Source organism: Mercurialis annua, linkage group LG6, assembly GCF_937616625.2.
Source record: "Mercurialis annua linkage group LG6, ddMerAnnu1.2, whole genome shotgun sequence".
Lineage (NCBI taxonomy): Eukaryota > Viridiplantae > Streptophyta > Magnoliopsida > Malpighiales > Euphorbiaceae > Mercurialis > Mercurialis annua.
In genome coordinates, this window is record NC_065575.1 from 7,565,335 (window position 1) to 7,588,486 (window position 23,152).

Sequence of the window (23,152 nt, forward strand, 5' to 3'; positions counted from 1 at the left end):
ACTTACCTGAACGCACTCCGCCTTGACATATATGCTGAATTTGAGAAAGAACGCGACTGCGAGTTCCTAATCATTATGCAGAATTTGCAATGCTCCTTCTATTCACTCCGCATTACATAAAGTGAATTGCATCGACCAATAGCACCAGTAATTCAAAAATTTATTCTATACTTTCATTATTCAAGAACATGAATTCTTAACATAATAACCGATTAGCTTTAGATATACAAAACAATACAGAGTCTACAGACAGTGAATATATAAGGATATATTTGTCTTCTGTAGTTGATATCTTTTGTGCTTTTAAGCTTTGATCAAATTTGTAATAACTAGTTGTACAACAGATTCAGATAGTCGCGCAATTCATCATCGAACAGATGTCGAAGGAACAACCAACTGTATGATACTGGCAGTCCTTATCAAGGTTAAATTCCGGTATATTAAGGATGAGCAGATGACAACCGCCTTTGCGTTGCTGCAGCAGAATAATCTATTCATAACTTCATATTATATCAACAAAGCAACACCTCAGGTTAACTTTTTACAAGCAAAATTTTGCAAGTATATGAGATACGAGCCTCATAAAGTAGATGATGAATATAAGAAGCCAGAAAATTCGTACTTGTTCCGTTATCCCTCTGATGTCCTTATACTGCATACATCCTCTTATTAAATTCGCTGTCCAGTATCTCCTGATCTGATACCATTGACCTAGGGTAAGAATCGTGTCGACTATCTTTTCTTATACTCCTCAATCTTGAGTCCTCCATTCTATGCAAAACCACGCAATAGCACATGGAGCCGATTGTAGTAAGCATGATTGATCCCCCTACAACTGTTGCATAAATAGCAAGCCACCTGTACTTCACCCCCACGACTACATAAGTGAGAGAAATAAATGAGATTGAAATGAAGAGGCAAGCAAGCCACATGAGTTTGTTTATAAAAAACACAAGCTGTTTCTTTGCCTTCGGTTCAATCACAACAACAGATGTTTGGACCACGACAACAGCAAGAGAGATGAACAATGCTAAGCTGTCAAAAACAAAGAAGGCTAAGAAAGCTGGATTTTCTGCTATATGGGCTTGCCCAAGAGATGTGCCTTTTACTTTATTTTCTTCATATTGGCCAGGCACAGTGAAAATGGCCGCAAAAGCAACAGTCGCTATGAGTACAGCAACAACAGTTGCAGAGTTTATAGCATTGTTGAGACCATTAATGTGCAGCTTCTGCAATCTTTTAGCAATCTTCTGCACCCTAAAGCCAGTTTTACGGGTCTGCTGAAGCTGGGACTGGACGTCATGTTTTATGTCACTTACTGTCTGCTTAAGTTGCTTTGCAGGATTTTGTGGTTTTCCAAGATCCTTAGAATTGACAGCTCTTGCTTCCTTTAAAATGGAAATAATGTCGGGATTACTGAGTTTTTCTGCAATGTCAAGTGGGGTCTCTCCAGCTTTGTTAATTGCATTTACATCGATACCCTCAACTGATAACAAGCAACGTACATTCTGCAATTGCATAAAGTGAAATTGAATCTCCATAAAGAATAAAGTTACGAATGCGAATTATCTAACTATAGCATTAGATAATAGAAAAGGAAATAAGAAGCTCATAATCAAAATAATTCAAAATTACTTTAGTATAAAACAAATCCATTATCTAGAATTGTTTCTAATAAATTCTGCCCAGAATAGCTATCCCATCCTACAATTTCTTAACTATCAATTTTCTGTAATTAAACTAATAGAAGGGTTGCAAAGCAAGAAAAGGGCAAAAAATGCAGTGTAATTTGAAGGTTTGACCAATTAGTCTCTTCCGATATTTTTTGACCAAAATAAAATGCAACTTTCACCATGAAGGCAAGATGCTGACACAATAGCTCCTACAACCATTTGTGGTGGATAAATATTGTTGTTTGATCTATTTCCCTCTTGAGGATTGGCGCATTAGTATGATTTTTTCACTCATAATTTGAGATATGATCTCAAACAACAAATCTTCCTTCTTATAATACAAGCTGTGTGCTGCAGATCCTACACGTTTGTCTTATGAGTTATGAATATTGAAGAGGTTCTAAATGAGCAAGGCTAATTAAGGGAATGAAAAATCAACAACAGGTTCGCATGCAACCATGAAAACTGTAGATGCTAAGAGAAAGCCTTCAAATAGTCAGGGGTCCAAACTGCTCTTTGCTGCTTTGTGGCCAATAAACATTTCTTATTCTATTCCCAATATTTCCCCAAGCCAGAAAAGCAAAACAGACAAAGCAAGCCATAAATTTATACAAAGCAATAGTTTTTGGTTTCATTAGCCAAATTAGAGCTTAATGGATTAAAATTATGAACTCTTAAATTTCAAAATCCCACCATATGGTTTAAAGCATAGTCAGTGGCAAATATTTCTGCCACCCTTCTCAAGTTGCATTTTTCAGCAGATTTTATGTATTACTATAGGAAATTCTTCACAAAATGCGGTGAAACAAACTTTACTACAGTAAGTTATTGGCAGGTGTAAAGCTTCTAACATTTCATTAACTAATTTACAAGAATGAAGGCTAAAGAAATGGATATGCACCTGTGTACGAATCTTCATTGTGGCGATATGCAATGCTGTGTTTCCTTTATTATCTGCCAAGCTCAACACAGCAGGGTCAGGCTTTAGCAACTCCATTACAATTTCCTTATTTTGACCCTTAACAGCCATGTGCAGTGCAGCTTGTCCTTTTTTATCTGTTCGTAGGCCAGTGCTTGGATCCTTGGTCAGGAGGGACCTTACAACTTCCACATGGCCCATCCTTGCAGCTGAATGGAGAGCGGTCTTACCATTATTACGGGCAATTTTAGCCAGATTTGAATCCGTTTCCAGGAGAAGATTGACCACATCTATATGACCTTGGGTGGCAGCTGTATGCAAGGCGGTTGTACAGGTCAAATCTGTGGTCATGGCCAAATTGGGGAACACTTGCAAAAGTTCATTCAACACATCTGCAAGATGTAAATGCAAAGAATATCAGAAGCAATGAACAAAACCAAAATTTAATGTTCAATAACTAGAACACATAATCTTGAATTGCAGACAGAAAAGGCAGAAAAATGTGCCCGTTGCTTGCTTAATTATCACATATCTCTCATTACAGATCAGAATAAGACTACAGTTACACTTTACTACAGAAGAAATTAATTAAGGTGGTCAACCATGCAGAACTGCCAATGGAAATAATGTTTGGATCAGGAATTGCCTTATTATTGTTTTAACCTTCATCAATGAAACAAGAGTAATGAACTTATCATATGACAAATTAAATAACCATTATAATGCAGCTCTTTTCTAGAACAAAATATAAGCAACTGTGAGTTCATTAAATTGAGAAACAGATTAAAAAACGCACTTGAAGCTAGCAATATTTCTAAAATACATAATGGGAAGCAATGGTGAGTCCACAATCTAGAAAAATTCTTGAGCATAAGGGCCAAAAGTAACCTTGCCTTTCTTGCATCAAATGTAGGTTTAGGAAATAACAGCAACCCACTAAGCGATTATAGTTGATATAGCATTTGCATTCCATTGAAATCAGAAAATCATATTTCAAAAATCCAATCATAGGAAAATGTTTTCATTTCCAAATTTCAAGTGTTCCACATTTGGTACGAATCAGAACCACGTTTTCTCACTTCATGAAAGACTATTAACAGATAAAATGGTATTATATGTCGAATCAGATTAAGTCTTACCAAGATGACCCTGCTTAGCTGCAATATGGAATGGGTCATATCCATTCCTAGCAGGAATGGACGCAGTCTCGAGGTTCATGTATTCCAACATCTCTACCACAACTCCCACATGTCCGTTCTCTGCTGCGGCATAGAGGGGAGTTTCTCCTTCCTGATTTTGAATTGCCAACAGATCATTCGCCTCATTAGGATCACAACTTTGAAGAATCTCTCTGACTCTACTCAAATTCCCAGCGCGAGCTGCCAAATGAATTTGCGAATCACCTCGTTTTCCAGGTGATTCCTTGTTCTTCTTCTTCTCACCACCACCACCTATAAAACTAAGCTGCCTTTCCATTATAACTCGAAAACTCTTCTGTCTCTCCACAAAACCACGAAAACTCTTCTGTTTCTCCAGTGCACCACGGAAACTAGGATGTTTTTCCATCAATCCACGTGAAGTCGATGAATTTTCAGTAACACCATTAAAACTTGGGAGTTTCTCCATCACTTTTTGTTTAAAACTTACCTGTTTCTCCATTGTTTTCCCCTTAAAACTTACTTGTTTCTCCATTGTTTTTGCACTAAAACTCACCTGTTTCTCCATTGTTCTTCCCTTAAAACTAACCTGTTTTCCCATGGTTCTTCCCTTCAAACTTTGTTGTTTCTCCATGATTATACACAGTACCTCACTACAATAAAATTCTACCAACTAAAACATCAGAAAATAATCACTTGTCTATAACAAAATCCCCAATCTTTCAGTCGAATTACCCACAAATTTCATCTCCTTTTCCATTATAGATCAAAATCATCCTCAATCAGCACATCACAGTAACAATAACATCCAGAAATCACTTGAAAGCTTAATTCTTGGGTTTCAAATTCAAACCTATAGACTCAAAGAAGCCAAATTTACATGAAATAGTCACCAGAAATCACAAAACAAACTTAGATTCCACAAGCTGATCATCAATCAAACATAAGACTCCATCAACAAGATTAAAAAATTGGAAGTTCAATATACATAATACCTTACACTGAACTCAAAGACATAAGCTTTTGTATGAGATTAATTACACCCAGATTATGAAACCCAGGAAAAACAAGTTGAAAGAAGTTCAAATCCTAACTTCCATTTGTAGCAAGAAGGTGACACAGTAGGATATATCAGCAAACCTCTTCTGTGATTTGATTTGTTTAAAAAGCAATTTCCTACTTTTTGTTTTTTGTTTTTTTTTATGATTTTATCAGAAAATGTAAATTAAAGTTAAATGCCGGCCATTACAGTCCGGAATTATAGGGTATGTGGGCTTGCGGACGGTTCACATCTCGGAATTAACAAAAATATTAAGTTTCGGCTCAGTAAAATTACTCGTCACCAAAAAAAAAATTAAATGCTGGGGAATTATTATTTTTTAAAATGTTTGATTATTTGGCAATTCTTTTCTGCTTTTTGTCAAGTAATAAAGCATGAACTATGAAGCCATTGTTTTTTTTTGATAAGAATGAAGCCATTGTTAATTTGTTATAAGGGATTAAAAAAATGTATGATCCCACTGAGAAAATTAAAAGTTATTTGGGTAATAAATTTTATTTGTTTTATTTTTAATTTTTTGAAATATTATTAAAAAACTATACATCAACTTAATAAAAATATTTTCAAAAAAAAACTTAATAAAAATAAAATGGAAAACTGTGATTGTAATAAAACTGAATCTTGGTAGTGTCCAAACTAAAACAGGCAAAATTGGTAGGGACAACCACTTTTTATGGTTGTTATGATTTTAGTTTTTCTTTTAAGGTATAATTATTATCTTGATCTCGAGTACTATTTCTTTCATAAATTTTAAAATATGGCAAAATTTATATTGAGTTTCATGTATTTTTATCTTTAGCCTAATTACTTAAAAAAACTCCACCTTATAATATTTTTTCGTTTTTACCATGATCTAGAAAAAAGTTCATTTGTACCCTTTTTTTGATTTTTCATTTTCATCTCTACTCCAAAAAGGGTACAATTGACTATATAAAATTTTTAAGTATAAAAATGTTAATAACAACTAAATAGAAGGGTTCCACCATATTTTTTCTTATTTTAAAAAATACAAATAAGTCCTCCAATTTTAAAAATGTTCAAATAAATTTTTTAATATATTATTTTTAAATATTTTAATAACAAATTAAATTATTTAAAAAAATATTTTCGTCGTACCATCGTACTCCCCCGATTTATTGACCCGCTAAATTTTTTTTAATTTGTTTATTGTTTTGATGCCGGAGGAGCTCTCCTTCGTCCATGGGGAAAGGACAGATCTGCTCCTTCCTCCATGGGAGGAGGAGCTGAGCTGCTCCTCCTTCCATGGAGGAAGGAGCTGCTCGTGCTCCTCCTTCGAGGAGGAGCCCGAAATTTTTTTTTTTAAAAAAAAATAAATTTTTATATAAATTAAATATTTATTATCAATTTAAACTTTTTTTAGAAAAAAAGGTATTTTTGAACCATTAATATGATTAATGTCTTATTAGAATAATAGGTAAATTTGAAGGATTATTTTAGCCTTTTTTGTATATGAAAAGAGATCAATTTAGTATTTCGGGGTACAGTTGAAAACGAAAAATCAAAAATAGAGTATAAATAAACTTTTTCCTAGGTAATGGTATAAACGAAAAAATATTATAAGGCGGGGTTTTTTTTTAAATAATCAGGCCTTTATTTTTTTTATTTATCTATTCTTTTTTAAAAGTTTTGTATTCATTAAACTTTTATACTTCACAAATTTTGTTTAATTTTTTTTTCTTGGACGGAATTATACGTGTGTGTTCAGTCGCCGTTACTGTCACCTTGAGGGAAAATAGTTAAGTAAATTTGAATTAATAGATTAAATTTTTTTTATTCAATAGTTTTCGTGTGAGGTGGATTATGCTATGTGGCCTCTTGAAATAAAAATATATTCCAAGAGTTCCGCGGATAGGGAAACTCTTGAACGGAAATGGAAAAGAGATGTAACTCCAATTTCTTTAATGGTAAGATATTTTCTTTACATTTAAATTTTATCTCTATGTTTTTAAATTTTTGTTTATCTAGTACTTGTATTGTAAAAAATTTATTTATCTAATCCCTCTTCAAATTTGGCTTCACGTGCGCTTCACTGCCAGTGCGTGCACGCTTCTTTTGCATCCAAAAAAATTCAAAATTCAAAATAAATTAAGTGTAAGGACTTGATAAAAACAAATTTTTAAGAAAATGACCTAATATATACAAAAAAAAAGAATATAAGAGTATACAGTTGTAAAATATAATTGTTTTTCTCTTTATATTTTAGTTTTCTTCAAATAGCACCCTCTTATAGAAAGGGATTTCAGTCGTATAAAATATAACAAATTAAAAGAGAAATAGTGATTTTTTGAAAAGAAGAAAATAATAGTTCGGATATATAAATTGTGAGGTCAACTAGAAATTAGTTACCATCCTTTGGTTCACATAAAAAAAACAAAGAGTTGTGGACTTCATTGTTTACTTGTGCTTCGTCTTTCTGTGATGATTTCATATACGAAGAGAACCACCTGCTGTAGGATTGGCATTAAATACAATAAAAAAAATTAAAAAAATTCGTTGAAATCATTCATTTGAAAATTCCCAATTGAATATCCAACTTCCTTAAAGGTTTCATCTAGGAAAGGAGCCGTGGTTTTCTAAGACTAGCCATAAAGTGAAAGGTGCAGCCGCGCAGGCGAGTTAACTGTCTAAGGTTATAGCAATAATAGGGGTATGTGAGTTTTTTTTATCAAATTAAGAAGCATTTCACGATTTTTCAATCTGTTTTTCTGGTTGATATATATCATATTCTATTTTCATTCTGATATTGACAAAGTATAGTCAACATTTAATAGTTTAAAAATTATTTATTCCCTTTTTAAATACTTTTTTGTAATATTTTTATTTAATATCTAAGTATCCGGGAGAAACTCGTCAATAAAAGGGCACCGAGCGTATGTTCGCCAAGTTCCGCACCCTTTTGTATCATTAAACTATCATTCACTTATACAACACCGACATATTTGATCCCACGATTCAGCATGGCCTCCATGGTAAGCACGCCGAATGGATCTATCTTTAGCCACCCTTAGGTGGTTCTGCGCTAAGTACGGCCAATTGTCCTTCTTTTATAAATTGAATTACAATACGTTGTATAATTTTCAAGGCTCAATAGTAGGAGCAAATTTTAATTTACTATAAATTTATATATTCGAAATTTAAAAGAATTATACGAAGGGGCGTAGAAAAAGAAACTCCTTTTCATTCTTAATTCAAAATGGTACTCACACCTGTCTATTCGCTTAATTGTGGATGTAGTCTTAGTCTACGTTTCGACCGGTTCTGTAATATCCCGTATTTTCCGTCATGGCTTCGTTGTGTTTCCAACTTAGTTTCGGAGTATTAATGGTGGACTTAGCAAGTGTGAAACTTTAACTGGGGTTGGAATTGTATCTTGTATGTGTCGCATGTGTCCTGTGAGTTTTCGATGGCGATTTGATTTGTATTCGGATGATAATCGATGTTGTGTTCGTGTGCCTTCTAAATCTGACATGTTTTGATAAAAAATTCATATCTCCCAATTGAACCGTTGGATCGGGCTCCATTTTGGATATGCTGTGCACGACAAAAAGTTGACCGTTGGATCAAAATTTGAGACGCGTTGGAGGAGCGATGGAGTGAACGATCGTGCACTCAAGTGAACGAACGTGCACTATGCTGTTTCGGAATTTCAAGTATTTATATAGACTTGTTATATTTTTTAAACCCTATTTTTCATATTCTATCATTTTCTATCAACCCTAGCCGACTACCTCAGTCTAAAACACTCTGAAACACCAACTCATTTGTTCTTTTCCATCGTTCTCGAATTCGGTAAGTAATTCATGCTGTTAGCGCAGCAGAAAATAAATAAGAGAAGAGAAAAGAATCACACAAGATTTTTACGTGGTTCGATCAATGCGATCTACTCCACGGGCAGAGAGAGAATTTATTCTATATGTTTGTTGTGAGTTTACAATAGGGTCATCACCTCTATTTATAGTGAACCCTTAAGACACAATTTAAGTCCTAATCCAATAAGGAACTAGATTATAAATCCTAAAAGGAAAACAATGCTAAACAAAGGATTAAGTATCCTAATCTAAATAGGAACAATATATCCTAATGCAAATAGGAACAATATGAGCCATAACTCAACAATCTCCACCTTGGCGAATACATCCAACAAGATTAATCTTGAAACCTTCTTCAGCAAATCACAAAGGCCACCAAATTGCATCACAGAATAAACTCTCCACCTTGACTTAAAATTACTCCAAAGTCAAAGTTAACCAAGACCAACTCTCTCTCTGCCATCCATGCCCCTTAAGGGCCTCATGCACTGCGTACATTGACCAAGTCCAAGCTGAGCTTGAACTTTTCAGTAGGCAACGGCTTTGTCAACATATCCGCTGGATTAACTCCAGTGGCTATCTTCTCTATAAGAAATCTCTTGTCTTCCACGACATCCCGAATGAAGTTCATCCTCACATCAATGTGCTTTGATCTCTCATGATACACCGGATTCTTCGCCAAGCACAAAGCACTTTGACTATCGCAATAAATCACAGGCTTCTGAACTTCTAAACCCAAGCTATCAATTATACCTCGCAACCACATACCTTCCTTGACCCCTTCCGTCAATGACATGTATTCCGCTTCAGTTGTGGACAAAGCAACTGTAGATTGTAAAGTTGCTTTCCAACTAATAGCACATCCATATAGGGTGAAGATATAACATGTTAAGGACCTCCTTCGAATAAGATCTCCTCCATAGTCGGAATCTGTGTAACCCACAATTCCATCAGAACCACCACTAGAACCATAAACCAGACATATGCCACTCGTTCCCTTCAAGTACCGCATAATCCACTTGACCGCCTCCCAATGAGTCTTTCCCGGATTACTCATAAATCTGCTAACCACACTAACAGCATGTGCTAAATCAGGTCTTGTACAGACCATTGCATACATCAAGCTTCCAACTGCACTCGAATACGGAACATCGCTCATGTATTCCTTCTCAGCATCAGTACTAGGTAGTGCATTAGCATCAAATTTAAAATGCGATGCCAAAGGAGTATTTACTGGCTTAGAATTCTCCATTTGAAAAGATTGCAGCACCTTCTCAATATATTTCTGTTGAGAAACATACAACAGGCCTTCTTTCCTATCTCTCCAAATCTCCATGCCCAAAATCTTCTTGGCTGCACCCAAATCCTTCATCTCAAACTCACTACTCAACAAGGCTTTCAAGTCATTAATTTCAGCTTTAGACTTAGCTGCAATTAACATATCATCCACATATAGCAACAGATAGATCAAGGAATCATCAGACAGCTTCCTAGAGTAAACACAGTTGTCAAACTGATTTCGAACATACCCATGAGAAAGCATGAAAGCATCAAACCTCTTGTACCACTGTCTAGGAGACTGCTTCAAACCATACAAGGACTTTTTCAGCAAACACACATAGTCCTTGTGATCAGAATCAAGAAATCCCTCCGGCTGTGACATATAAATCTGCTCCTCTAAACTCCCATGCAAGAACGTTGTTTTCACATCAAGTTGTTCTAACTCAAGATCCAACGCACTCACATAGATAGAAGAACCCGAATGGTTTTGTGCTTCACAACAGGTGAGAATACTTCATTGTAGTCAATTCCCTCCTTTTGTGAAAAACCCTTCGCTACAAGTCTCTCCTTGAATCTAGCTGATTCAACTCCAGGAATACCCTCTTTCTTCTTGAAAACCCATTTGCATCCTACCGGTTTCACTCCTTTTGGTCGAGGTACCAACTCCCATGTACTGTTCTTCTCAAGAGACTGCATCTCCTCATTCATGGAAATTAACCATTCAGATGCTTCTCTACTCTGCACTGCCTCTTTATACGACTGCGGCTCATCAGAATCAATGATCTCACTTATTGCCAAAGCATAAGCCATAGGATTAGTATCAACTGTATCAACACAACCCACATATCTCATTGGTGTTCTGATTTGCCTTCTTCCTCTCCTTGTTGCTATACTCTCTTCTACCACTTCTTCATTAGGCTCGCTTATAGGATCAGTAGTAATCCTATTTGGAGCTACAAACTCCACCTTCTGGCTAGCACCCAGATCAGTTTTTCCTGCAAGATCACCAAGTTCCTCTTCTGGCCAAACATAGTAGATTCATCAAAGGTTACGTCTCTACTAATAATCAGTTTTGGAGTTCTATCCATCTCTGTGCACCACAGTCTGTACCCTTTAACTCCAGTCGCATACCCTAGAAATATGCATTTCATTGCCCTCGCCTCAAGTTTACCATCATTAACATGAGCATAGGCAACACAACCGAAAACACGCAAGCCAGAATAATCAGAGGGTTTTGATAGGAGTAGAAATACTCCTATTTTCTATGTCGGTTTTGGGTCTTCTAATATGCTTTTATTGTTATAATTGAGCTATTTTGGGTCTTATTGTGTGTTTTAGTATTTCAGGTTAAATACATGGAAATCAATGAGTTTTGGGTTTAATTTGACCATTCCGAAGGTTTCCGAAGCAAAGAGACGTCGAAAGCACATTTGCAAGCCTGAAAATCTGACCCCGCTGCACTAATTTACGAATATGGACCAGTTCAAGGCTTCCAATGAAATTGTGTTCTTCATAAGAAATAAAGTAGACATCTTAAGCTTTCCAGAGGTTCAAGAACCAACTCATTTGGAGGTTTCTACATCGAGTTATGAAGTTTTGAAGTCAGTGGTTGTGCAGCAGAAATAGTGTCTCTTTCGAGACAAACTTTTGTGCATGTCTCGATCGAGAACCTCACCTTCTCGATCGAGAAGCAAGGCAAAAAATGGCAGAGAATTGTGAAATCTTGCTTCTCGATCGAGAAGCTGACTTTAATGAAGCTTCTCGATCGAGAAGTGAAGAAAACTCAGAAAAAGTCCAAATTTCGAGTTTAGAGCTTTGCTTGGAACATTTCCTTATTAAGCCCAACAAAGTTTGTACTAGAATGATATATATTTCCTCTTTTGATTTTGCCTATATAAGGGACCTTATCCCTCAACTTTAGGGTATCAATTATTATGTAGCAACACTTTTAGTCATCTTTTAGGAGTAGAATAGCTTAGGGTTTTGTGCCTCCATAGTTTCCACCATTGTTGGTGCTTGGAAGCTTTTATTGCTTTGTAAGAACAAGATTTACCTATTGAATACAAGCTTTTATCTTTGATTCTCCATTATCTTCTTTATGATTTATTGTTCTTCATTTAAGGTAATCATTCTCACTTTTGTTATGTTAATTAATTATTGCTTAGTTGTTGCTTTAACTTTAATCATGAGTAGCTAAACTCCTAGTCTAGGGATTGTTATGATTGCCATGTTTAATTGCTAGATGATTGGTTAGGGTAGTATGGGTTAGGGTTTTGTTGTGTTTATTAGTCTTAATGCCTTAATTAAGTTGGCTTCTTAATCTTTGATTAGTGTTTGATTAGTGAGGGCGAGAGTTAAACTAATTAAATAGACCTAGTTAAGCATAAGCTTAAGACCTAGATGCACGAGAGTGATTTAGGGATTTAGCGGTTGTTTGAGTTTGCGGATTAATCGGATTGATTGGTGTAGTCGACATTCAATTGCGCGAGAGTGAGTTGGATTTCGACTTATTAATCAATTTTCGGTTCTTCGACTTCCGGCTCGAGAGAGCGGATTTGGATACCTTAGAATGGCTTGACCCAAACCAATACCCGTATACCCGACCTATCTACCTAGGAATTGCTTTGGCATGATTAGCAACCCTTAGGCGCTTTTAATTATCGTTTTTAATCCGTTAATCAATTAGTTGTTGAATTGTTGTTGCTTTTAGTTTATTTATTATTGCTTGAGTTTATATGCGTAGTATTAATCAAAACCAATCACTCGTTTGCTATCCGAATTGAATTTCAAGATCGATTTCGCTCACTTTAAACCTCTCATCCTTGTGGGTTCGACAACCCGGACTTAAAGTCCACTTTATTACGAGTTGGCATTTTTGCTAACAAGTTTTTGGCGCCGTTGCCGGGGATGAGGTTGCGTTTAATTGATTGAAAGTATTTTGAAATTCGGTCGAGTTAGCCTTATTTTCTATTTTTACTTTTCTTTAGTTAGTTTGTGTTTTCGTGAATTACGCTTGGTGTTCTCGTTTGTGGTTGCGTAGGAAATTTTGGACTTCATTGGTTTATCTTCAAATATTCTTTTTATGGCGAATTATGGTCGGAAAGGAGTAATGGCATGGAATCAAAGTTATTTGCCGTACCAAAACATTAACTACAATTGTGATATTTGTGAGAATTTTAGTCATACCGGAGATGAGTGTCCCGAACTCTATCCGGAGTGGAATGAGCATGTTGACTATGTGGGTGATCAATGGCAAGCTAGTGACCCTTATTCCGACGTGTATGATCCGGGGTGGCACAACCCTCCGAACTATGGTTGGAGAAACAATTGGGAGAACTTCAATGAAAACTTGAACTTCGATTCAAGCTATCACCCATATCAAAACCAATGTGACCTCAATTCCAATTTTGGCAATGAACCACAACAATCACATGGTTTTCAACAAGATAAAATGTTTGATGAATCTAGCAAAATCGACAAGATCATGGAGTTGTTAGATAGAATGGAGGTACAACATGAAATTCAATCTATACATCTCCATAACCTAGAGATACAAGTTACTCGGTTAGCTAGTGATTTGCAAGAGACAAACCAAGAAGGATTACTAGCCGAAATTGAAGCTCCTTCAACACAACATGCTATGGCCATAGAGTTGAAAGATGATGATTCTTTAGTAGAATATCCTCCCACAAAAGTTCACATAGAGATCGAAAGAGAAAGGTGTGAGGATGTTGAACTTGAAGCTCCGATTTCCAAGCCACTTACTTGTCCCAAGAGTGTAAATGATGAAAGTAAGGAGAAATTTGGTATTACGGTACCCTACGAGGAATTCAACAAATCCTTTGATTATAAAGATCCATTCTTAGAGGGGTTTGATTCCGAGTATGATGGAAATAATACCAAGTATATGAAGATGCTCCATACTCCTCATGTTCATTATTTTAGAGTACAAGCATACTTCATATCACATGAGCTTTATTTGAAAGAGCCAACACGGAAAAAAAGGGAGAAGATGCTACCAAGACGGCTTCCACATGTTAGGTTGTATTTTTAACAACCTTACGCAAAGAGTCTAGCTTTGGACTCCAACTAAAGCGCACTCGGGAGGCAATCCCGAGAGGTTCGATTTCTTTTCTTGTCATTTATCTTTTGTTATTTATTTTTAGTGTTTCATTTATGTTATTTTGCGTTTGATTGAAAAAAGATTTTATTCTCTAACCCAAACTCATGCAATTTTCATATATGTTTTATTTCTTAGCATTGAGGGCATTGCTTAGAAATAGTGTGAGGAGGGTTGGAAAATTGAATCTCGTTTGTGTTTAGATTGTTTTAGGTTGTTTTTATGTGTTTATGCTTTTATGTGTTTATTTAGTTTAAATGTTTTAGGATGTTAGTGTTGTTTTAGGTTGGGATTTTGGTGCCTATAGTGCATGAAGCCTTTGCTTAATTTTGTAAGCATGTTATCTAAGTTGAATGAAATGTTTGAACCGTATTAATTGTCGATTTTCCAGTTAATGAATGCTTAGAATGATGTTTCTCGAGTAAACAATTTTTGGTGATGCTTGCCTAATGAAATGCCAATCGTATGACATGATTCGATAGGATTAGGGTGAACTCACTTGTGAGCAATTTTAACCCTCGACGCATGCTCGATTTAGCTTGATGCGGATTCATGATATGTATGTCATAAAATTGTGTAATTTTCAAAATTTGGGCAATGCTTGGCATAGTTGATGTAGTTTCTAGCATATGGCAAAAACACACATTTTTCATTGATTGAATATTTTGAGCCTACATTTCTTGTTGTGTTTTGTATGCTTAGTCCTAGAACTTGCTCGGTGTCCGTTCAAGATTGCATTGTTGAGTTTTTGTCAATTAGATGAGTATGGCAATTAGGATTACACATTTCTTTAAACCACTTAAAAAGCCTACCCTTTTACCCCTAGATAACACAAACTTGAGCCTAAGACCTTTCTTGTTTTTAAACCACATTTTCACACATTTAACCTTTCAAAAATTTACCTCTTTAAACACCACATTTGACTTGATTGACTTTAATGTAAGAAACACTTGATCCTAACTTGATGAAAAGAAAAAGAAAAGTGAACAAAATATCTTAGTAGAAAAGAAAGAAAATCAAAACAAAGAAAGAATAAAGAAAGTTTAGAACAAAAGAGAAAAAGAAAGAAAAAGAAGTTGAATGCAAAAGAATAAATAGAGGCATGAAAAAGAAGAAAATGTTCACATTGTGCAAAATTTCAAGTTAGATCAATTTGATATATTCTGTGAGTTAGTCATCAAGTTATTTGTTTAACCAAAAAATTTACCTTTCTACCTACCCTAACCCTTAACCCCATTACAACCCAATAAAGTCCATATGATAATTGTCGGAAATCGAACTAGGTAGTGGAGTTCGGACTATGAGCAAGCTTATGGTGACTTTGCATGCGTTCCTTTACACCTTGATCTTTTGAGCGAGTGAAATCTAGAGAGGATTATGCCATTGTTTGAAACTTAAGAACTATGCCATGTTTTGCCCAAGTTAGCTTGTGATAAATTTGTGTACATGTCCCGCATATGATAGCAACCTCGAGATGTAACTTGTTTTGTTAAAGTACTTCCGTGATTGTAGTCTTAATGTCACCGGATCATGTCATTATAATTGCATTCCTCATTTGTTTGCATCACTCTTATTTGTTGGTTCTTGAAGCATTTGGTTGAGTATTCATTGGTTGGAATGCAATGTTTGATACATGTTTAAGTATGAGTTTATTAGTTAGCATGTGTTCTTAAGTAAGATTCATTTCTTGCTTGAGGACAAGCAAGGGTTTAGTGTGAGGAGGTTTGATAGGAGTAGAAATACTCCTATTTTCTATGTCGGTTTTGGGTCTTCTAATATGCTTTTATTGTTATAATTGAGCTATTTTGGGTCTTATTGTGTGTTTTAGTATTTCAGGTTAAATACATGGAAATCAATGAGTTTTGGGTTTAATTTGACCATTCCGAAGGTTTCCGAAGCAAAGAGACGTCGAAAGCACATTTGCAAGCCTGAAAATCTGACCCCGCTGCACTAATTTACGAATATGGACCAGTTCAAGGCTTCCAATGAAATTGTGTTCTTCATAAGAAATAAAGTAGACATCTTAAGCTTTCCAGAGGTTCAAGAACCAACTCATTTGGAGGTTTCTACATCGAGTTATGAAGTTTTGAAGTCAGTGGTTGTGCAGCAGAAATAGTGTCTCTTTCGAGACAAACTTTTGTGCATGTCTCGATCGAGAACCTCACCTTCTCGATCGAGAAGCAAGGCAAAAAATGGCAGAGAATTGTGAAATCTTGCTTCTCGATCGAGAAGCTGACTTTAATGAAGCTTCTCGATCGAGAAGTGAAGAAAACTCAGAAAAAGTCCAAATTTCGAGTTTAGAGCTTTGCTTGGAACATTTCCTTATTAAGCCCAACAAAGTTTGTACTAGAATGATATATATTTCCTCTTTTGATTTTGCCTATATAAGGGACCTTATCCCTCAACTTTAGGGTATCAATTATTATGTAGCAACACTTTTAGTCATCTTTTAGGAGTAGAATAGCTTAGGGTTTTGTGCCTCCATAGTTTCCACCATTGTTGGTGCTTGGAAGCTTTTATTGCTTTGTAAGAACAAGATTTACCTATTGAATACAAGCTTTTATCTTTGATTCTCCATTATCTTCTTTATGATTTATTGTTCTTCATTTAAGGTAATCATTCTCACTTTTGTTATGTTAATTAATTATTGCTTAGTTGTTGCTTTAACTTTAATCATGAGTAGCTAAACTCCTAGTCTAGGGATTGTTATGATTGCCATGTTTAATTGCTAGATGATTGGTTAGGGTAGTATGGGTTAGGGTTTTGTTGTGTTTATTAGTCTTAATGCCTTAATTAAGTTGGCTTCTTAATCTTTGATTAGTGTTTGATTAGTGAGGGCGAGAGTTAAACTAATTAAATAGACCTAGTTAAGCATAAGCTTAAGACCTAGATGCACGAGAGTGATTTAGGGATTTAGCGGTTGTTTGAGTTTGCGGATTAATCGGATTGATTGGTGTAGTCGACATTCAATTGCGCGAGAGTGAGTTGGATTTCGACTTATTAATCAATTTTCGGTTCTTCGACTTCCGGCTCGAGAGAGCGGATTTGGATACCTTAGAATGGCTTGACCCAAACCAATACCCGTATACCCGACCTATCTACCTAGGAATTGCTTTGGCATGATTAGCAACCCTTAGGCGCTTTTAATTATCGTTTTTAATCCGTTAATCAATTAGTTGTTGAATTGTTGTTGCTTTTAGTTTATTTATTATTGCTTGAGTTTATATGCGTAGTATTAATCAAAACCAATCACTCGTTTGCTATCCGAATTGAATTTCAAGATCGATTTCGCTCACTTTAAACCTCTCATCCTTGTGGGTTCGACAACCCGGACTTAAAGTCCACTTTATTACGAGTTGGCATTTTTGCTAACAAGTTTTTGGCGCCGTTGCCGGGGATGAGGTTGCGTTTAATTGATTGAAAGTATTTTGAAATTCGGTCGAGTTAGCCTTATTTTCTATTTTTACTTTTCTTTAGTTAGTTTGTGTTTTCGTGAATTACGCTTGGTGTTCTCGTTTGTGGTTGCGTAGGAAATTTTGGACTTCATTGGTTTATCTTCAAATATTCTTTTTATGGCGAATTATGGTCGGAAAGGAGTAATGGCATGGAATCAAAGTTATTTGCCGTACCAAAACATTAACTACAATTGTGATATTTGTGAGAATTTTAGTCATACCGGAGATGAGTGTCCCGAACTCTATCCGGAGTGGAATGAGCATGTTGACTATGTGGGTGATCAATGGCAAGCTAGTGACCCTTATTCCGACGTGTATGATCCGGGGTGGCACAACCCTCCGAACTATGGTTGGAGAAACAATTGGGAGAACTTCAATGAAAACTTGAACTTCGATTCAAGCTATCACCCATATCAAAACCAATGTGACCTCAATTCCAATTTTGGCAATGAACCACAACAACCACATGGTTTTCAACAAGATAAAATGTTTGATGAATCTAGCAAAATCGACAAGATCATGGAGTTGTTAGATAGAATGGAGGTACAACATGAAATTCAATCTATACATCTCCATAACCTAGAGATACAAGTTACTCGGTTAGCTAGTGATTTGCAAGAGACAAACCAAGAAGGATTACTAGCCGAAATTGAAGCTCCTTCAACACAACATGCTATGGCCATAGAGTTGAAAGATGATGATTCTTTAGTAGAATATCCTCCCACAAAAGTTCACATAGAGATCGAAAGAGAAAGGTGTGAGGATGTTGAACTTGAAGCTCCGATTTCCAAGCCACTTACTTGTCCCAAGAGTGTAAATGATGAAAGTAAGGAGAAATTTGGTATTACGGTACCCTACGAGGAATTCAACAAATCCTTTGATTATAAAGATCCATTCTTAGAGGGGTTTGATTCCGAGTATGATGGAAATAATACCAAGTATATGAAGATGCTCCATACTCCTCATGTTCATTATTTTAGAGTACAAGCATACTTCATATCACATGAGCTTTATTTGAAAGAGCCAACACGGAAAAAAAGGGAGAAGATGCTACCAAGACGGCTTCCACATGTTAGGTTGTATTTTTAACAACCTTACGCAAAGAGTCTAGCTTTGGACTCCAACTAAAGCGCACTCGGGAGGCAATCCCGAGAGGTTCGATTTCTTTTCTTGTCATTTATCTTTTGTTATTTATTTTTAGTGTTTCATTTATGTTATTTTGCGTTTGATTGAAAAAAGATTTTATTCTCTAACCCAAACTCATGCAATTTTCATATATGTTTTATTTCTTAGCATTGAGGGCATTGCTTAGAAATAGTGTGAGGAGGGTTGGAAAATTGAATCTCGTTTGTGTTTAGATTGTTTTAGGTTGTTTTTATGTGTTTATGCTTTTATGTGTTTATTTAGTTTAAATGTTTTAGGATGTTAGTGTTGTTTTAGGTTGGGATTTTGGTGCCTATAGTGCATGAAGCCTTTGCTTAATTTTGTAAGCATGTTATCTAAGTTGAATGAAATGTTTGAACCGTATTAATTGTCGATTTTCCAGTTAATGAATGCTTAGAATGATGTTTCTCGAGTAAACAATTTTTGGTGATGCTTGCCTAATGAAATGCCAATCGTATGACATGATTCGATAGGATTAGGGTGAACTCACTTGTGAGCAATTTTAACCCTCGACGCATGCTCGATTTAGCTTGATGCGGATTCATGATATGTATGTCATAAAATTGTGTAATTTTCAAAATTTGGGCAATGCTTGGCATAGTTGATGTAGTTTCTAGCATATGGCAAAAACACACATTTTTCATTGATTGAATATTTTGAGCCTACATTTCTTGTTGTGTTTTGTATGCTTAGTCCTAGAACTTGCTCGGTGTCCGTTCAAGATTGCATTGTTGAGTTTTTGTCAATTAGATGAGTATGGCAATTAGGATTACACATTTCTTTAAACCACTTAAAAAGCCTACCCTTTTACCCCTAGATAACACAAACTTGAGCCTAAGACCTTTCTTGTTTTTAAACCACATTTTCACACATTTAACCTTTCAAAAATTTACCTCTTTAAACACCACATTTGACTTGATTGACTTTAATGTAAGAAACACTTGATCCTAACTTGATGAAAAGAAAAAGAAAAGTGAACAAAATATCTTAGTAGAAAAGAAAGAAAATCAAAACAAAGAAAGAATAAAGAAAGTTTAGAACAAAAGAGAAAAAGAAAGAAAAAGAAGTTGAATGCAAAAGAATAAATAGAGGCATGAAAAAGAAGAAAATGTTCACATTGTGCAAAATTTCAAGTTAGATCAATTTGATATATTCTGTGAGTTAGTCATCAAGTTATTTGTTTAACCAAAAAATTTACCTTTCTACCTACCCTAACCCTTAACCCCATTACAACCCAATAAAGTCCATATGATAATTGTCGGAAATCGAACTAGGTAGTGGAGTTCGGACTATGAGCAAGCTTATGGTGACTTTGCATGCGTTCCTTTACACCTTGATCTTTTGAGCGAGTGAAATCTAGAGAGGATTATGCCATTGTTTGAAACTTAAGAACTATGCCATGTTTTGCCCAAGTTAGCTTGTGATAAATTTGTGTACATGTCCCGCATATGATAGCAACCTCGAGATGTAACTTGTTTTGTTAAAGTACTTCCGTGATTGTAGTCTTAATGTCACCGGATCATGTCATTATAATTGCATTCCTCATTTGTTTGCATCACTCTTATTTGTTGGTTCTTGAAGCATTTGGTTGAGTATTCATTGGTTGGAATGCAATGTTTGATACATGTTTAAGTATGAGTTTATTAGTTAGCATGTGTTCTTAAGTAAGATTCATTTCTTGCTTGAGGACAAGCAAGGGTTTAGTGTGAGGAGGTTTGATAGGAGTAGAAATACTCCTATTTTCTATGTCGGTTTTGGGTCTTCTAATATGCTTTTATTGTTATAATTGAGCTATTTTGGGTCTTATTGTGTGTTTTAGTATTTCAGGTTAAATACATGGAAATCAATGAGTTTTGGGTTTAATTTGACCATTCCGAAGGTTTCCGAAGCAAAGAGACGTCGAAAGCACATTTGCAAGCCTGAAAATCTGACCCCGCTGCACTAATTTACGAATATGGACCAGTTCAAGGCTTCCAATGAAATTGTGTTCTTCATAAGAAATAAAGTAGACATCTTAAGCTTTCCAGAGGTTCAAGAACCAACTCATTTGGAGGTTTCTACATCGAGTTATGAAGTTTTGAAGTCAGTGGTTGTGCAGCAGAAATAGTGTCTCTTTCGAGACAAACTTTTGTGCATGTCTCGATCGAGAACCTCACCTTCTCGATCGAGAAGCAAGGCAAAAAATGGCAGAGAATTGTGAAATCTTGCTTCTCGATCGAGAAGCTGACTTTAATGAAGCTTCTCGATCGAGAAGTGAAGAAAACTCAGAAAAAGTCCAAATTTCGAGTTTAGAGCTTTGCTTGGAACATTTCCTTATTAAGCCCAACAAAGTTTGTACTAGAATGATATATATTTCCTCTTTTGATTTTGCCTATATAAGGGACCTTATCCCTCAACTTTAGGGTATCAATTATTATGTAGCAACACTTTTAGTCATCTTTTAGGAGTAGAATAGCTTAGGGTTTTGTGCCTCCATAGTTTCCACCATTGTTGGTGCTTGGAAGCTTTTATTGCTTTGTAAGAACAAGATTTACCTATTGAATACAAGCTTTTATCTTTGATTCTTCATTATCTTCTTTATGATTTATTGTTCTTCATTTAAGGTAATCATTCTCACTTTTGTTATGTTAATTAATTATTGCTTAGTTGTTGCTTTAACTTTAATCATGAGTAGCTAAACTCCTAGTCTAGGGATTGTTATGATTGCCATGTTTAATTGCTAGATGATTGGTTAGGGTAGTATGGGTTAGGGTTTTGTTGTGTTTATTAGTCTTAATGCCTTGATTAAGTTGGCTTCTTAATCTTTGATTAGTGTTTGATTAGTGAGGGCGAGAGTTAAACTAATTAAATAGACCTAGTTAAGCATAAGCTTAAGACCTAGATGCACGAGAGTGATTTAGGGATTTAGCGGTTGTTTGAGTTTGCGGATTAATCAGATTGATTGGTGTAGTCGACATTCAATTGCGCGAGAGTGAGTTGGATTTCGACTTATTAATCAATTTTCGGTTCTTCGACTTCCGGCTCGAGAGAGCGGATTTGGATACCTTAGAATGGCTTGACCCAAACCAATACCCGTATACCCGACCTATCTACCTAGGAATTGCTTTGGCATGATTAGCAACCCTTAGGCGCTTTTAATTATCGTTTTTAATCCGTTAATCAATTAGTTGTTGAATTGTTGTTGCTTTTAGTTTATTTATTATTGCTTGAGTTTATTTGCGTAGTATTAATCAAAACCAATCACTCGTTTGCTATCCGAATTGAATTTCAAGATCGATTTCGCTCACTTTAAACCTCTCATCCTTGTGGGTTCGACAACCCGGACTTAAAGTCCACTTTATTACGAGTTGGCATTTTTGCTAACAGGTTTACCATACCATACCTCTTAAGGTGTCTTCAAATCAATTGCAGTAGATGGCGATCTATTCACCAGATAACAAGCAGTGTTAACTGCTTCAGCCCAGAAACGCTTTGGAAGACCCGCGTTTAACCGCATGCACCGAGCACGCTGTAGTAGTGTTTGGTTCATCCGCTCTGCAACCCCATTCTGCTGTGGCGTGTACCGTACAGTGTGATGCCTCACTATACCTTCCTTTCTACAGAAGTCATCGAATGGTGCATTGCAAAACTCTAACCCGTTGTCCGTCCTGAGTGTCTTGACCTGTTTTCCAGTATGTTTTTCAACCATGGTCTTCCACTCCTTGAACCGCCCAAACACTTCATCCTTCGATTTCAGAAAATACAACCACACCTTTCTCGAGTAGTCATCAATAAAGGTCACAAAATATTTGAGTCCCCTGTGGGATTCAACCCGAGCAGGACCCCATAAATCCGAGTGAATATAATCCAGGATGCCTTTCGAAGTGTGCCTTCCAGAAGTGAATTTCACCCTGCGTTGCTTGCCAAGAATACAAGTTTCACAGAACTTCAGCTTCCCCGTTTCCGCTCCTTCTAACAACCCTTGTTTACTCAATATGGATAGCCCCCTCTCACTCATATGACCTAACCTCTGATGCCACAACTCGGTTTTACCATCATGTACCTCCAAGGACCGAGCAACCGCCACAGTTCCCACTACTGCACTTCCTGTGAGAATATAAATGCCGTGTTGTAGCACACCCTTCATCACAGTCAATGCACCTTTAGAAATTCTGATCTGTCCATCTCCACCTGAGTGGTTGTACCCTTACTTGTCAAGTGTACCCACAGAAATCAAGTTCTTCCGCAATTCAGGAATATACCAAGCATCAAATGTTCTAACCATACCATCATACATCTTGATCTGAACAGAACCACTACCCTTGACAGCAAGCTCCTTATCATTCGCCACCTTTACAGTGCCATTCCACTCCTTGAAAGAATTAAACAATTCCTTTCTAGAAGAGATATGATAAGATGCACCAGTATCTAGGACCCAGGTACTATCAGAACTTGATGTACTCACAGTCAAAACATCACCGCTTTCTTCCTCATCAGAACTCTCCTGTACCACA

At 36.0% G+C, this 23,152-nt stretch overlaps 1 protein-coding gene across 2 annotated transcripts; it reads right to left on the reverse strand.

Moving 5' to 3' along the window:
- Positions 1-151: 151 nt before the first annotated feature.
- Positions 152-4,945, reverse strand: LOC126686623 (ankyrin repeat-containing protein At5g02620-like). 2 transcript variants are annotated; one of them, XM_050380759.1, is made up of 4 exons: positions 3,732-4,945; positions 2,575-2,984; positions 623-1,508; positions 152-475 (listed from the first exon to the last, which is right to left on the reverse strand). In XM_050380759.1, the coding sequence occupies exons 1-3, from the start codon at positions 4,381-4,383 to the stop codon at positions 648-650; spliced, it is 1,923 nt and encodes a 640-aa protein (XP_050236716.1). In that variant the 5' UTR covers positions 4,384-4,945; the 3' UTR covers positions 152-475; positions 623-647. The 2 variants fall into 2 exon arrangements, with proteins under 2 accessions (XP_050236716.1, XP_050236715.1); XM_050380758.1 differs by having other exon boundaries at positions 152-1,508.
- Between the last annotated feature and the right edge of the window lie 18,207 nt (positions 4,946-23,152).